Source organism: Symphalangus syndactylus, chromosome 7 (genome assembly GCF_028878055.3).
Source record: "Symphalangus syndactylus isolate Jambi chromosome 7, NHGRI_mSymSyn1-v2.1_pri, whole genome shotgun sequence".
Lineage (NCBI taxonomy): Eukaryota > Metazoa > Chordata > Mammalia > Primates > Hylobatidae > Symphalangus > Symphalangus syndactylus.
This window is the reverse complement of record NC_072429.2, coordinates 18,286,224-18,302,362: the sequence shown is the minus strand read 5'-3', so window position 1 is coordinate 18,302,362 and position 16,139 is coordinate 18,286,224. Positions and strand designations below refer to the sequence as shown.

The 16,139-nt window shown below is 40.2% G+C and overlaps 1 protein-coding gene across 3 annotated transcripts in view; it reads left to right on the top strand.

Annotated features, from left to right (window-relative positions):
* The window catches only part of LOC129486041 (arginine--tRNA ligase, cytoplasmic), a 32,407-nt gene extending 17,517 nt beyond the window's left edge, over window positions 1-14,890 (top strand). For all 3 annotated transcript variants that reach the window (XM_055285312.2, XM_055285314.2, XM_063642621.1), the window contains 6 exons: window positions 1,572-1,750; window positions 2,275-2,384; window positions 6,146-6,251; window positions 12,358-12,530; window positions 13,427-13,674; window positions 14,674-14,890. In XM_055285312.2, coding sequence (XP_055141287.1) covers window positions 1,572-1,750; window positions 2,275-2,384; window positions 6,146-6,251; window positions 12,358-12,530; window positions 13,427-13,674; window positions 14,674-14,783 — 926 coding nt within the window. In that variant the 3' untranslated portion in view covers window positions 14,784-14,890. The remainder of the gene's footprint in view (window positions 1-1,571; window positions 1,751-2,274; window positions 2,385-6,145; window positions 6,252-12,357; window positions 12,531-13,426; window positions 13,675-14,673) is intronic.
* Window positions 14,891-16,139: the final 1,249 nt, after the last annotated feature.

Below are 16,139 nucleotides of genomic sequence, written 5' to 3'. Positions count from 1 at the left end.
GTGGCTCGTGCCTGTAATCACAGCACTTGGAGAGGCTGAGGCAGGAGGACCACTTGAGGCCAGGAGTTTGAGATCAGTCTGGGCAACATAGCGGGACCCTTTCTCTGCCAAAAAATTAACAAAATTAACAAAAGAAGTAGTTGGGCATGTTGATGCATGCCTGTAGTTCTAGCTATGCTTGAGCCCAGGCATTTGAGGTTACAGTGAGCTATGCTCACACCACTGCACTACAGCCTGGGCAACAGAATGAGGCCCTGTCTCTGAAAAAAAAAAAAAAAATAACGAGAGAAAGAGAAGTCGAGCATGGCAGCTCGTGACAGTAATCTCAGCACTTTGGGAGGCTGAGGTGGGAGGATCACTTGAGCCCAGGAGTTTGAGGCCAGCCTGGGCAACAATGTGTGAGACCCTGTCTCTACAAATTAAAAAATTAGCCAGGCATGTCTGGGCATGGTGACTCACACCTGTAATCCCAGCACTTTGGGAGGCCAAGGTGAGCGAATCACGAGGACAGGACAGGAGATCTAGACCATCCTGACCAACATGGTGAAACTCCATCTCTACTAAAATACAAAAAATTAGCTGGTGTGGTGGCAGACACCTGTAGTCCCAGCTACTTGGGAGGCTTAGGCAGAGGAATCGCTTGAACCCAGGAGGTGGAGATTGCAGTGAGCCGAGATCATGCCACTGCACTCCAGCCTGGTGACGCTACAAGATTCTGTCTCAAAAAAAAAAAAAAAAAAAAATGCCGGGCCCAGTGGCTCACGCCTGTAATCCCAGCACTTTCGGAGGCTGAGGCAGGTGGATCACGAGGTCAGGAGTTGAGACCATCCTGGCTAACACGGTGAAACCCCATCTCTACTAAAAATACAAAAAATTAGCTGGGCATGTTGGCAGGTGCCTGTAGTCCCAGCTACTCGGGAGGCTGAGGCAGGAGAATGGTGCGAACCCGGGAGGCAGAGCTTGCAGTGGGCCGAGATCGCACCACTGCACTCCAACCTGGGTGACAGAGCGAGACTCCGTCTCAAAAAAAAAAAAAAAAAGAATTGCAGCTTTCTCCAAGAGGAAGGTTATGGCTCCAGCTTGAAAGCAAAGCAGATTTTCATGTTCTGGGCCTACCAAGTTGATGGGCTCCAACTAAAGAGTTTGGGAGGCCAGGCATGGTGGCTCACACCTGTAATCCCAGTACTTGCAGAGGCCCAGGCAGGAGAATCGCTTGAGCCCAGGAGTTTGAGACTGGCCTGGGCAACGTAGCAAGGCTGTGTGTCAAAAAGAAACAAACAAAAAAAAAGCAGTTGGGAACCAAGTTTAGTGTAAGTCTGGAAAAATGCCAGAACATCTGACCTGTGCTCTGATAGCACCCTGAGTATCCAGGCAACCTTGATGCTTAACATTTTCCAAGGTTTCTAATAGATCATGGTGAGGAAACAATTATGTGCTTTCTTTAGCTCTCTAATAAATATATTTCAAAATATTCTTAGAATAACTAAATATTTACATAGCAGAATGAGTAAGCATTCATTTTCCTTCAGGGTTCTTTTACGTTTATTAATGAAGTGTTTTTTACCCCCTAGGATTTGTGCAGGTGGATGATGGCAGAAAGATTGTATTTGTCCCAGGGTGTTCCATACCATTAACCATAGTAAAATCAGATGGAGGTTATACCTATGATACATCTGACCTGGCTGCTATTAAACAAAGACTATTTGAGGAAAAAGCAGATATGATTATCTATGTGGTGGACAATGGACAAGTGAGTTTGTAGATTTGTATGTATTTTACATTGACTGATTGGAGGTAAGACAGTATGGTGCAGTTGGTGACATTTGACACTGGGGAACTGTAAATTTTCCCCAAAGACTAAGATTCAGGACATCAGTATAGCGTAGAAGAAAGAAGAGGGTTTGGACCCAGCCAAACTGGACACTTCCTAGTTTTCCAGCTTGCCTCCACAAACTGGAACCTCTGAACCTCAACAGTTGTTCCTGTCAATAGGGTTATTGTGAGACCTAAAATGTAACTGAAGTTTTTGCATGTGACCCTGCCCTTAATTCAGTTGCTTTAAAAACATTTGAACGTAGTAGAAAATATGTGTTGCTCTTAGTGTTTCTCATATATAGGGAATAAAAGAGGAGGTTTTATAATAGCACTTGTCTCACAAGATTTATGAGCGATTTGAATTTTACACATCTATTCCTAAGGAAAAGAGGCTTAAGTCTTTTTTTTTTTTCTTTAAAGAAGACTAGCAAGTAACTTTCCGTTTCTGTTGATTTGTAGTCTGTGCACTTCCAGACAATATTTGCTGCTGCTCAAATGATTGGTTGGTATGACCCTAAAGTAACTCGAGTCTTCCTTGCTGGATTTGGTGTGGTGCTAGGGGAAGACAAGTAAGTCTGGAAAATCTGAAGATGGTAATGATATACTTGACCCCCACATTTACTTGGAAGAGGCTACTTTTCATTTGATACCATATTAGAATTAAGAAAGTCCACAGTTTTCTTTAGTTCACATAAGCTATAATGGTATAAACCCAGCTGAGTGATTTTGTATCTATATCATCACTGCCAGAGAATGTAGCCTTTTAGGTAGATAGTATGTACAAAGTTTAGTGAAAGCCAGACTGTAGACCTAATAGATTATATATGAGGGGTTTCCTCTCCCACTAATCTAAATTATAAAATCTATTACAATACCTGCTCAGATTTCAGACACTATTCAACAATATAGCTTATGCATTTTGTAAATGTTTTTGTTTTTTCCTTCAAAGTTGAACATAGGCAAAAGGTATAAGTTATTGAGATTCCAGTTAAGTTTTAAGATTCACTGGTTTTGTTATGTTCTCTCCGAAAATACTGTTTATTGAGAACTATGTATTAATATTCATACTTTCAGCTCTTCTGTTTTCTAATTTTTTTATATTCTCAATATTTACAAAATAAAAAGTTAAATACAACCATATTTCCATACAGTATTCCTCAATTCAAAGGCACAACATTTTTCATGTTTTAACCTCCTGTATTCACTGGTGTCTTAGGATCACTTACCAAAAATCCGTGGCATCTTAGATTTGTTAACAAAGCCTAAATATTTCCATCCTACAAAGGTGATAATACTTCTAAAAAACCACATGAAGTAGCTCAAGATGTTTGGCCAGCCAATGTACAAAAGCCCTAATTGAACATGTAAAAGGCAGATTAGATGTGTTAAGGTATTATCTTAGATACAGATTATGTGGAGCTCAAAGACCTTGTTGGGAACAACATTTTCTAATTGTGTTTCTTCTCCGTGGATCTGCACTTTTTTGAAATCAAAAGACACTAGGGGCTAGGCACAGTGGCTCTCACGCCTGTAATTCCAGCACTTAAGGAGGCCAATGCTGGAGGATTGGGTGAGCCTAGGAGTTTAAGATCAAACTAGGCAACATGGTGAAACCCCATATCTGCCAAAAAAAAAAAAAAAAGAGAAAACTTAGCCGGGCGTAGTGACATGCACCTGTCAGCCCAGCTGAGGATTATTTGAGCATCGACATGGAAGTTACAGTGAGGCGAGATCACATCACTGGGCTCCAGCCTGGGTGACAGAGTGAGACTCTGTCTCAAAAACAAAAAGAATAACTAGGAAGACACTAAGTCCTTATTATAGTGTTTATGGACATAAAGTTTTTTAAAACAAAACAATAAGTTCATCATTACTTAGTAGTATCTTAGTTTCTTAACGGTTGGTTTTTTGGACATTTAGATGATATTCTGACACTTGCTTAAAATTACTCACTAGTGCTCATATTATGGCATTTAATTCATTTGTCATATATTGGCTAAAGGATTCTTGATAATTTTTAAAATTTTTCTGCACTCAGCATCGAGTGGTTACAGTATCCTATCCCCCCCCCCTTTTTTTTTTCAATTTTGGGCCAGGCACAGTGGCTCACACCTGTAATCCCAGCACTTTGGGAGGCCAAGGCAGGTGGATCACGAGGTAAGGATTTGAGACCAGCCTGGCCAACATGGTAAAACCCCGTCTCTACTAAAAGTACAAAAATTAGCTGGGCGTGGTGGCGGGTGCCTGTAGTCCCAGCTACTCGGGAGGCTGAGGCAGGAGAATGGTGTAAACCCGGGAGGCGTAGCTTGCAGTGAGCTGCGATTGTGCTACTGCACTCCAGCCTGGGCAACACAGCGAGACTCCGTCTCAAAAAAAAAAAAAAAAATTTCTCACAGAGGGGGATGGGACTTAAAAAAAGGTTTGTTTGTTTTTTTTAATGCTCACAGATTCTGCTATTTTTAAATGACATTTTCTGTTTTAATTTTTTGAATGATAATTTTTTTTATTTCATCATCTTCCTGCTATTCCTTGTACATCTGTTTATTGAGCATGTGCTGTGCGTGGTGTTGGTTGGATGCTCCACAGTGTGTATACACAGGTACATAGAACATGACCTCCTCTCTGAAAGAGGCTATCATCTAGAGCAGAGCAGTTTCCTGTGGAGCTTCAGAAAATACACATGCAAGCCCCACTGTGAGAGTTACTGACTTATTGGGTCTAAAGGGGGTATTAGGCATCTGTGTTTTCTTTAAAGCTCTCTTGATATTCAGATACGCATCCCTCATTGTAGAGCCACTAGTCAGAATAGACCAACACAAAAACAAAAATTCATGGCAGGCACAGGTAGGGAGTAACTGAAAGGAACAGTAATTGCAAAGTAGAAAGATTAAGGAAGGTTCTTTTAGCATTTTGACTGGTCTTCATGATGAGTTTCATTTTATCAGAGATTTGAAAGTTGGACACTTAAGAAGGAGTGTATGGGCTAAAGAAAGCTATCGAAATATATAATGTATTTGTGGGATAATAAAGGAGTTTTAATTCTGTATAAGCAGAATTTTACAGGGCAAGTAGATTCTTGCTTAGGCAAGCTCTGGAAATAAAACAAAGTAGCACATTCATTTTGGTACTCTTTGTGTTAGAAAAGCATGCTTCATTGTTGTGTTTGAGGGATTTTTTAAACAGCCCACACACACACACCAAAAAAAGGAAAATGATACTATATCCTTGGTGTTATGTAAACTTTTTTGTTTAATACTTAAAATTCAGTTTTCTCAAAATGCTTTTTAACAGCGACTGCCCAGGGCAATGCTTATGACTGCTTTTGCCATATCCGTAGTGATTCTGATTGCAGTGGATCTGAACAGGGCCCTAGCATCCTGGGGGTTTTTTCTTTTTTTTCTTTCTTTCTTTTTTTTTTTTTTTTTTTTTAAGGAACTAGGCCAGGTGCAGTGTCTCCGGCCTGTAATTCCAACACTTTGGGAGGCTGAGGTGGGAGGATCACTTGAGACCAGGAGTTTGATAGGAGCCTGGGCAACATAGTGAGAGACACCATCTCTATAAAAATTAAAAACTTAACCAGGTGTGGTAGCTCGCACCTATAGAATTAGCTACGTGGGAGGGTAAGGTAGAAGGATTACTTAAGCCCAGGAGTTCAAGGTTACAGTGAGCTGTGGTCATACTACTTCACTCCAGCCTGGGTGACAGAGCAAGACCCTGTCTCTAAAAATAAATAAATGAGTGAATGAAGCAAGCAAGCAACTGGCTGCTCAAGCATCTTTCTTAAAGCTTGCCAGGCGATTCTGGTATGAATCAAGGCTTGGTTACCACTGAACAAGGGGAATTAGTATACAGAGAAATTCAAGTGAGATTTTGTCAAAGGATTTGCTGACTTTCCCAACAATTCTAGAAACTTATATTTTGATGAGTAATTTTTCTAAAAAGGTGAAACATGTAAGCCAAACTCAGTATTCCAAGAAAGCAAACAAATTAACAAATATCTTCTTTCGCTGTTAGGAAACTTATTAAAGGTAAATATGTAGAGAGTGCTTTTCAGGGCTAAAGCATAGGATGCTTTGAGTTGAGGGCTGGAGATGAAAGACACTTGAAAGCACAGTGTTTCATGTAGTACTCTCCTTGCTTGATGACTGGCATAAGGCATTGTTACCATTGGCATCAACCCTCTCTTCATAGTTCTCAGGGGCAACATGTACCTTAGAGATGTAAAACATATGTTGCAGTTTGTGGTCAGGTCTCTCAAACCTTCATTTTCAAAGATTTGTAAGTCGAAAAGTCTGTTTCAAAATCTGATTGGGGGTTTTACATTTTTTAGGAAAAAGTTTAAAACACGTTCGGGTGAAACAGTGCGCCTCGTGGACCTTCTGGGAGAAGGACTAAAACGATCCATGGATAAGTTGAAGGAAAAAGAAAGAGACAAGGTAATTCAAAGCCTTATTGGCATAATATGTATCAAGCATTGTGATTTTTCATTTTTGTTTTTATTGAGAGAACTGAGGAGAAGTATAAGGAGTCAGTCCCACCTAGGACAAGGCTTACATTGCTCTGACTTTATTGCACAGTAAGTTTATTTTGTGAATTGCTCAGCATTTATTTAGAAAATATAGTTCTTGGCAATTAAAAAAGACCTTGGCTTTTTCCTCCTTTGTTAATGTAGCTTAGTATCCGTGCTGCTTAACAGCAGTTCCCAATGATGGGAGAATATTGCAGACTGAAGGGGTTTGATTCGTCAGCTCACATCAGTGTCTACATGTGCCATGCTCCTTCTTGGGAGCATTTGTAGAGTGGTCATAGCAGTCAGTTCTTGCCACCCAAGGCCATTGATGAACCTTCAGAGCAGGCAACATGATGGCCTTTCATAGCACCCTTAGAAAAGACTATGGCTCAGTTTGTGTGGAATTTGGAGGAAATGAAAAGTCAACAAGGAAAAAAAAAATTTTTTTTTTGAAGTTTAGAGCAGTAGAGGAGAGAGATCATGCATACCTGAGACTGGGTAATTTATAAAAGAGGTTTAATTGGCTCATGGTTCTTCTGGCTGTAGGAGCATGGCACCAACATCAGTTGGCTTCTGGGAAGGCCTCAGGGAACTTTTATTCATGGGGGAAGATGAAGGGGGGAGCAGGCACTTCACATGGCTAAAGCAGGAGCAAGAGAGAGAGAGTAGGGGGAGAAGGTGCCACACACTTAAGTGACCAGATCTCACAAGAACTCACTATCACCAAGACAGCACCAAGCCATAAGGAATCTGCCCCCATGATCCAGCGAAATCACTGGTCTAGGCTCATCTGGCACAGTCAGATGAAAAGTGGTAAGTTTAGTCATCTAGCTGTCTGTTAGTCTGCCTGGTGACAAAAATTGCTTTAACTCTTTTTAACCACCCCAGCTAGTATTTTTTTAAGTTAATTTTAAATGTGTATAGTAAAATGTACAGCTTAATGAATTTTTACATATATATGCCTTAGAACACCAATCAAGATATATTTCCATCACCCCAGAGATTTTCCTGTCACCATAAATCACTTTTGCTTATTCTGGAATTTCACATAAATGAAATCACATAGTATATGCCCTTTTCCATGTGCATCAGTAGTTCATATGTTTTTGGTTTTGTTTTGTTTTTGAGACAGAGTCTCTGTCGCTCAGGCTGGAGTGCAGTGGCAAGATCATGGCTCACCGCATCTCGACCTCCTGGGCTCAAGTGATCCTTCTACCTCAGCCTCCCGGGTAGCTGGGACTATAGGCACCCACTGTCATACCCGGCTAATTTTCGTATTTTTTTGTAGAGATGGGGTTTTGCCATGTTGCCGAGGCTGGAACTCCTGGGCTCAAGCGATCCACTCACCTTGCCCTCCCAAAGTGCTAGGATTACAGGCATAAGCCATCACACCCAGCTGTAGTTCATTTATTTTTATTGCTGCATGATATTCTGATATATGAAGGTGCCACATTTTGTTTATCCATTCTCCTATGGATGGACATTAGGATTATTTCCAGTTGTTGGCTGTTCTGAATACAAAGCGATTTTGAACATTGTTGTTCAAGCCCTATTAGAGGTACATGTGCTTTTTCTTTTGGATATATATCTAGGAATGGCATTGCTGGGTTGTAGGGTTGGCTTATGCTTAACTTTATTAAAAATTGCCAAGGAGAAAGTGGTGACCGTTGTATACTCCCACTACTAACGAATGAGAGTTTCATTGCACCATGTGTTTACCAACACTGGTGTATTTGTCAGGATTCTCTAGAGGGACAGAACTAATAGGATAGATACATATAAAGGGATGTTGTTTATTAAGTATTAACTTACACAATAACAAGGTCCCATAATAGGCTGTCTGCAAGCTGAAGGGCAAGGAGAGCCAGTCTGAGTCCCAAACTGAAGAACTTGGAGTCAGATGTTCGAGGGCAGGAAGCATCCAGCACAGGAGAAAGATGTAGGCCGAGAGGCTAGGCCAGTCTCTTCTTTTCACGTTTTTCTCCCTGCTTTGTATTCACTGACAGCTGATTAGATGATACCCCCCGCCCCCATTAAGGGTGGGTCTGCCTTTCCCAGACCACTGACTGAAATGTTAATCTCCTTTGGCAGCACTCTCACAGACACACCCAGGATCAATACTTTGTATCCTTCAGTCCAGTCAAGTTGACATATTAACCTTGACAGTTGGTTTAGTCAGTGTTTTTTATTTTAGCTTTTCGGTGAGTGCATAGTGACTTATTGTGGTTAAAATTTTCATTCCTCTGATGAATAATGATATTGATGATATTGACTACCTTTATGTTTCTTTCTTTTCCTTCTTTCCTCTTTTTTTTTTTTTTTTCTTTTTTTTGAGACAGAGTCTTGCTCTGTCGCGCAGGCTGGAGTGCAGTGACGCGATCTCGGCTCACTGCAAGCTCTGCTTTCCAGGTTGACGCCATTCTCCTGCCTCAGCCTCCCGAGTAGCTGGGACTACAGGCGCCCGCCATCACTCCCAGCTAATTTTTTGTATTTATTTATTTTTTTTTAGTAGAGACAGGGTTTCACCGTGTTAGCCAGGATGGTCTCGATCTCCTGACCTCGTTATCTGCCCTGCCTCTGCCTCCGAAAGTGCTAGGATTACAGGTGTGAGCCACCGTGCCCGGCTTCTTTCTTTCTTTCTTAAGACAGAATCTCACCCTGTCACCCAGGCTGTAGTACAGTGGCACAATCTTGGCTCACTGCAACCTCCGTCTCCCGGGTTCAAGCAATTCTGCCTCAGCCTCCTGAGTAGCTGGGACTACAGGCACATGCCAACACACCAAGCTAATTTTTGTTTTGTATTGTTTTCAGAGATGAGGTTTCACCATGTTGACCAGGTGGGTCTCAAACCCCTGGACTCAGCAATCTGCCTGCCTCAGGCTCTCAAAGTGCTGGGATTACAGGCATGAGCCACCGTGCCCTGCCTGACTGCATTTCCTAGGCTTATTGGTCATCTAGATAATCTTCTCTTGTGAAGAGTCTGTTAACTCTTTTGCCCATTTATCATTATTATTATTATTTTGCATTAGACCATCAGTACTTGCATTTATCTATATATTTTTGCACTTTCCTGCAGTTTTTTAATTCCACCTGGGATTATTTTTCCACAATCTGAAGGTCTTTATTTTTTTTAGCACAGGTCTGCTGGGGTGACAAATTCTTTCAGAATTTTTGTTTGTCCAAAAACGTCTTTATGATGCCTTCAGTTTTGAACAATGTTTTTATTGGGTATAGAATTCTAGTTTGGCAGCTGTTTTCTTTCAGCATTTTTAGAAATGATATTCCACAGAACTAGAGAGGACCAGTGGGGCTGGGGGAGGAAATAAATAAAAATTATACCCCATTGTCTTCCAGCTACCGTAGTTTCCTTTGAAAATCAGTTGTAAGTTTCATTGTTTCTCCTTTGAAAGTATGTGTCTTTTTCTCAGACTTTTTTTAGTATTTTTCTTAGGCTTTATTTTTAGTACTTTGACTAAGAAATGCCTAAGTGTGGTTTGGGGAATCATTTTTGTATTTACTCTCTGGGGGCTGCTGAACTTCCTAAATCTGTGGGTTGAGTTCTTTCATCAGGTTAGGAGAATCCTTGGCCATATCTCTTCAAATGCTACTACTTTTCCTCATTCTATTATTTTTGGTACTCCAAGTACATATGTTAGAACTTTGTATCTCACGTGTTTCTTATGCTCTAATTCATTTTTTTCTCTTTGCTTTATTTTGAATATTTTCTACTTCAGATATTATATTTTGGTATTCTATGTTTAAGGTATTTCTTGAAATTTTTCATCTTTTCTTCCATTTTTCTTACTGTTTTCCTTTCAATTTTTCGAACATGTTAATCATAGTTTTCTTTAAACATTTTAAAACAGTTTTAGACATAAAAAAGTTGCAAGATATTACAAAGAATTTTGTATCTTTCATTTAGTATCCCCAGATACTAATATCTTTCATAGCTATATAGTATGATTATCAAAATCAGGAAATTAACATTGATACAATACCATTAACTAATCTGCAGTCCTTATTCTGGTTGCACAGTTGATCTCACTAATGACCTTTTTCTAGTCTAAGATCCAGTCCAGGATAACATGTCACATTTAGTTATCATGTCTCCTTATCTTTAATCTGGGCAGTTAGGTCCTTGGTCTGTCTTTGACTTTCATGACCTCAACACTTCTGAAGTCTGCCGGTCAGTTAGTTTTTTTGGAATATCACTTAGTTGGATTTGTCTGATACTGGCTCCTGTTCTGTTAAGTCTGTTTCCAGGTTATACAGTCTTACAAGAATAGATGTAGAGTTCTTATCAGTTCATATCGGGAGGCACATGATATTGATAAGCTTCATAATTAATAATAATAATTTTGATCTCTTTGGTAAGGTGATGGTATCAGTTTTCTCCCCTGTAAAGTTAGTATTTTCCCCCTTTGTCATTAATAAGTATTTTTTAAGTAGCTTCATCTTAAACAATTTCAGACTTTAAAGTTGCTATTATCTTTTTTCTTTTGTTTCTGTTGTCTTGATTCTCTGCTAGCCCTTTCTTTGTAGTCCCCCTCCTTAGTATTTAGTTATTTCATCTTGCTCTTTTATCTTTTTTCCCCTCCCAAGAGATAGGGGTCTGTGTTGTCCCGGCTGGTCTCAAACTCCTGGTCTCAAGTGATCCTTCCACCTCAGACTCCCAGGTAGCTGCATTACAGGCATGAGCCAATTACAGGCATGAGCATTACAGGCATGGCTCATCTTACTTTTTTAGAAAGATTTATTTGTTATGGGTGCTGGGCATTATGAAGAGAAAATTATAAAGATTCTGGCTGAGGTTATTTCCCTCCAGAGACTGTTATGTTTTCTTCTAGCCGACAGATAGCATACTAGCTGATTATCTTGACCCTGTTCGTATTGGCCTTATGCTTCTTTAGGGCTGAACTATTTAAATTTTACCTTTATGACTAGGGTGAGGTCCTTACTCCTGAAATATGGCCCTCTGGCCATCTTTCAATGGTGTGTGTGCTAATGCCCTTCCATTTTGCCACTGCAGAACTGCCTAGTGTCACACAGCTGCTGAAATCACTGCTCAGCTCTTTAATTACCACTTGCTTTCCTGATAGAGTTTTTGGATCTTGCCTTGTGCATGCCAGCCATATGACATTTGAAAGAAATTTGTTCACAGAGTCTTTGACTCTTCTGTGGCTCCTTCTTTTTGGGGATTGTGTCCTTGCTTCTTTGGCAGCCCCATACTCTAAACTCTTGTCTTCTCCCCTCAGTAAGACCACTTCTTTCTGCTTGGGTTCTGTCCCCCTTGTCCACTATGTAGTGATTTGAAAAATGCCCTTAGGGCAAAAGCCAAGTGATTATGGACTCATCCCCAATGTTTTTGTTCTTCTAAGAACTATAGTCCCTTCAACTTTGCTTGTGTTGATGCTCTCTAGTGACTTCAAACAGTTGTTTCATATGTTTAACCCAGCTTTTAAATAGTTGCTTTTGGTAGAATGGTTAGTCTGCTGCAAGGTATTCTGTCATGGCGAGAAGCAAAAATCCTTAATTACTTACTTGTGACCTAATAATGCTTCAGAATACTTGAGCAAATATTAGCAAATCAGTGAATGGGTTCTTTTATCTACTCTTAATACACCCTTGATTTCAATTAATTATTTAACCCTTTTTGTTTGTCGTTTTTGGTGTTACTCTGTTTCCTATAACCTCACAATGTTCATAGTATGAAGTGGATATAAACTAATAATTGATGCTTCTGGTTTCATATCTACTGAATACACTGGAAAAAGGTATGCATGCTGACATTTTACATTTTACAAATTCGGTTTCTCATATAAACATTCTTCGTTGTGCGTAATGCGTTTTACATTTTCATTATTTTGTTTGTACATTGGCCCATGTCCTTCTGCCTCAGTGTCAGTGTTTATTAAAGTTTATTGGTAAAAGAATACCATTAGATGTTCCCTACCCCAGTCTTATGCCTATGAGACACCAGGGCAGAAGCAGCAGTCAGTAAGCTATGAAATACTGTTTTGATTTTCCCAAAGGTCTTAACTGCAGAGGAATTGAATGCTGCTCAGACATCCGTCGCATATGGCTGTATCAAATATGCTGACCTTTCCCATAACCGGTTGAATGACTACGTCTTCTCCTTTGACAAAATGCTAGATGACAAAGGAAATACAGCTGCTTACTTGTTGTATGCCTTCACTAGAATCAGGTAATTGTGGGTAGGCATTGTTTTATTGTGAATCAAATGAAAACATACTTAGTTACTCAAAAATATTTTCTTTTTTTTTTTGAAATGAGACGAGGTCTTGGGCTCAAATGATCCACCCACCTCAGCCTCCTGAGTAGCTGTGATTACTGACATACCACCATTACACCTGACTTCTAGAGTGTTTTGTTTGTTTGTTTGTTTGTTTTTGAGACAGAGTCTCACTCTGTTGCCCAAGCTGGAGTGCAGTGGTGCGATCTCGGCTCACTGCAACCTCCACCTCCTGGGTTCAAGTGATACTCCTGCCTCAGCCTCCCCAGTAGGAGGGATTACAGGCACTCACCACCATGCCCAGCTAAATTTTGTATTTTTGGTAGAGACAGGGTTTCACCATGTTGGCCAGGCAGGTCTGGAACTCCAGACCTCAAGTGATTCACCCGCCTCGGCCTCCTGAAGTGCTGGGATTACAGGCATGAGCCATCACGCTCAGCCTAAAGTGTTTTTTTCAGATTTATTTTTCTGCCTACAAGCATCTTTGGAAATACGTGCTCTTTTAGTGTTGCAAGTTATCCCGGAATCCGTAAACCTGGCCTTAACTGCACTTGCCGATACTCTTCTAGATGCTGTATGTTTAAATACCTAGAAAGTGTCAGCTGATCCCCTAAAAGAATTATATTTCCATTTTTAGTATTATGAAATGCTTTAGATCAGGTTATTAGTTTTGCCTAATAGTATGTTATGTAATAAAATACTTCATTTTATAGGAACTTCTTTTTAATCGGTGATAATTTCTGATTTACGTGAATCACTTCTTAGTACATATTTTCGAGTGGAGAATGAGTGTGCCTAAAAAAGGGAACAGTGGTGATTGCCTGATGATTTTATTTTATTTTTTTAAGGTCTATTGCACGTCTGGCCAATATTGATGAAGAAATGCTCCAAAAAGCTGCTCGAGAAACCAAGATTCTTTTGGATCATGAGAAGGAATGGAAACTAGGCCGGTGCATTTTACGGTTCCCTGAGATTCTGCAAAAGATTTTAGATGACTTATTTCTCCACACTCTCTGTGATTATATATATGAGCTGGCAACTACTTTCACAGAGTTCTATGATAGCTGCTACTGTGTGGAGAAAGATAGACAGACTGGTGAGTGTCTTTTTTTTTTTTTTTTTTGTGAGAGACACGGATCTTGGGCTGGAGTACAGTGGTGAAATCATAGGTCACTGAAGCCTGAAACTTCTGGCCTCAAGTGATTCTCCCACTTGAGCCTCCCGAATAGCTGGACTTATACATGTGTGAGCCACTGCACCCAGGTCCAAGTGTCTCATTTAGTAGCCGTATTAGGGATGGGGTGCCATTAAAGCATTTGAATTGTATGGGAGTGGTTTGCAGATTTATTTTATTCATGGAAACTTCCACTTTTTCCCTAGCAGTTGCACGGTGAACCATATCATATATAAAAGACAAAATGTGAAGTAGCACTTTCAACCAGAAGTGGAACTCTGCCCAATTAGTCTACTTTTCTACAATTAGGCACATGAAATGGAACCTTAGGACTCCAAAGAAAACAAATGGAAGATGACTGAGAGTAGGACTTTTCCAACAAACACAATGTGTTTGTGGGTCCCAGAAGGAATCTTTGGGTGTTTTTGATAATGGAAACTTCTCGGAAAACAATTGTTATCTTTTCTTACCTTAGGCCCTCTGCCCTCTGTCATATTACATAGTTAATGAAGTAGCCAGAATTAATGTATTACGAGGCAAGTAGGCATTTGTTAAAGTCATGCCTGAGGACTGAAACTTTATTAGGGAAAAAAATCACCACTGTGATAATGAGGTTTATAGTTATTTCAGACCATGAGGACTAGGACAGTTTTTTAAAAGAAAGTTAAAATTTACTGTTCTCATCCTTGCATACCTTATATCTCTTAATAGTTAAAAACATATTTCTTAACAGAAATGCCTTTATTTTTTAAATTGTCTGTCTTCATAATTTAAGGTAAAGAAGATTCTAGTTAAAACCCAAAACCATCTGTGGATTGGGCTATGCACTTCTAACTAAAATTTGCAAGTAGCATGGATTCTTTAATAATGATTTTCAAAAAGGAAAACAAGTTAATTAACAACTTTTTTCTGTCTTTTCAGGAAAAATATTGAAGGTGAACATGTGGCGTATGCTGCTATGTGAAGCAGTAGCTGCTGTCATGGCCAAGGGGTTTGATATCCTGGGAATAAAACCTGTCCAAAGGATGTAATCCTTCATAGGTTTGAACACTGTGTGTTTTTACCAAAGTGGCCATTGGCACTGTTTGCTTTTTTACAATCGTGGACACAAGCATAAGTAAAGAAAATTTGTCAACTAGGCAAAATGTGGTTCTTTAACCGCTAGAATTCTAAAAAGAAAAAAATCACTTCCACAAATATGCTTCTGTCTTGCTGGGCATTAAACCAAAATGACTTAGTGGAGGCCATGAAATAACAGGATTTGTGCACTACAGTGAGAATGTATTGACCTTGCAGGAATGTGTTTTATTAATTTTAGTTAGATAAGGAATCCCATTTGTTGACCCTGAAAAGGCCGCAAGAATTTACGCCTCTTCATTGTCCCATTCATGTCTCATTTCATTGTTCTGTGAGAGGTACTTACCCTGTTTTACAAGTAACAAAACTTGAGACTGCACAGAGGTAAGTAACTTGCCCTGGAATCCTCAGGAACAAAATTAAGATTCGCACCCGTGCATGTTTCAAATCCCAAATTCAGGCTATTTCCCCTCTTTTAAGAAAAGATGACATTGGCAATATAACAGACTTGGGTTCGGGGGAAGGGGGCAAGGAAATGTAGACTGGCAATTTTCCTGAAGCTCAAGATGAACTCTTAACATCTCATTCGCCAGACGCCAATCCCAGTTGCAAAGGAAGGTAGAAACCTAGAGTGAATGTCCAAGCTAAGGAGAGGATTGCTGTGATTTCCTTAGACCAGTCATGATTCATCCCCCGGGCAGGGCGTATTGTCTCATTTCATCAAATTGGAATCTTTGTAGCAGCACAGAATATGGAGATTGGCAGTGGCAGCGAGAGGTTTTGGGGTACAGCTGAGCACACTGATTATTGAGTCAGCAGTTAATGGAATCTGCCAACACAAATTAAAACTGAAATGAGATTCCATGTAAAGCCAACACAATAGAAAAATGAATGCTTAGGCTGGGCGCGATGGCTCAAGCCTGTAATCCCAGCACTTTGGGAGGCCGAGGCGTGTGGATCACGAGGTAGGAGATCGAGACCATCCTGGCTAACACGTTGAAACCCCGTCTCCACTAAAAATACAAAAAAAATTAGCCGGGCGTGTTGGCGGGTGCCTGTAGTCCCAGCTACTCGGGAGGCTGAGGCAGGAGAATGGCGTGAACCCCAGGAGGCGGAGCTTGCAGTGAGCTGAGATCGCGCCACTGCACTCCAGCCTGGGGGACAGAGCAAGACTCCATCTCAAAAAAAAAAAAAAAATGAATGCTTAATGAGCATGAATTGTGTCATACCATGCTGTTTCTAAAAGTCTCCAAGCTTAGAGGAACGTTAGAGAGGATCTTAATGAGATATAATAATAGCTTCCATTCACA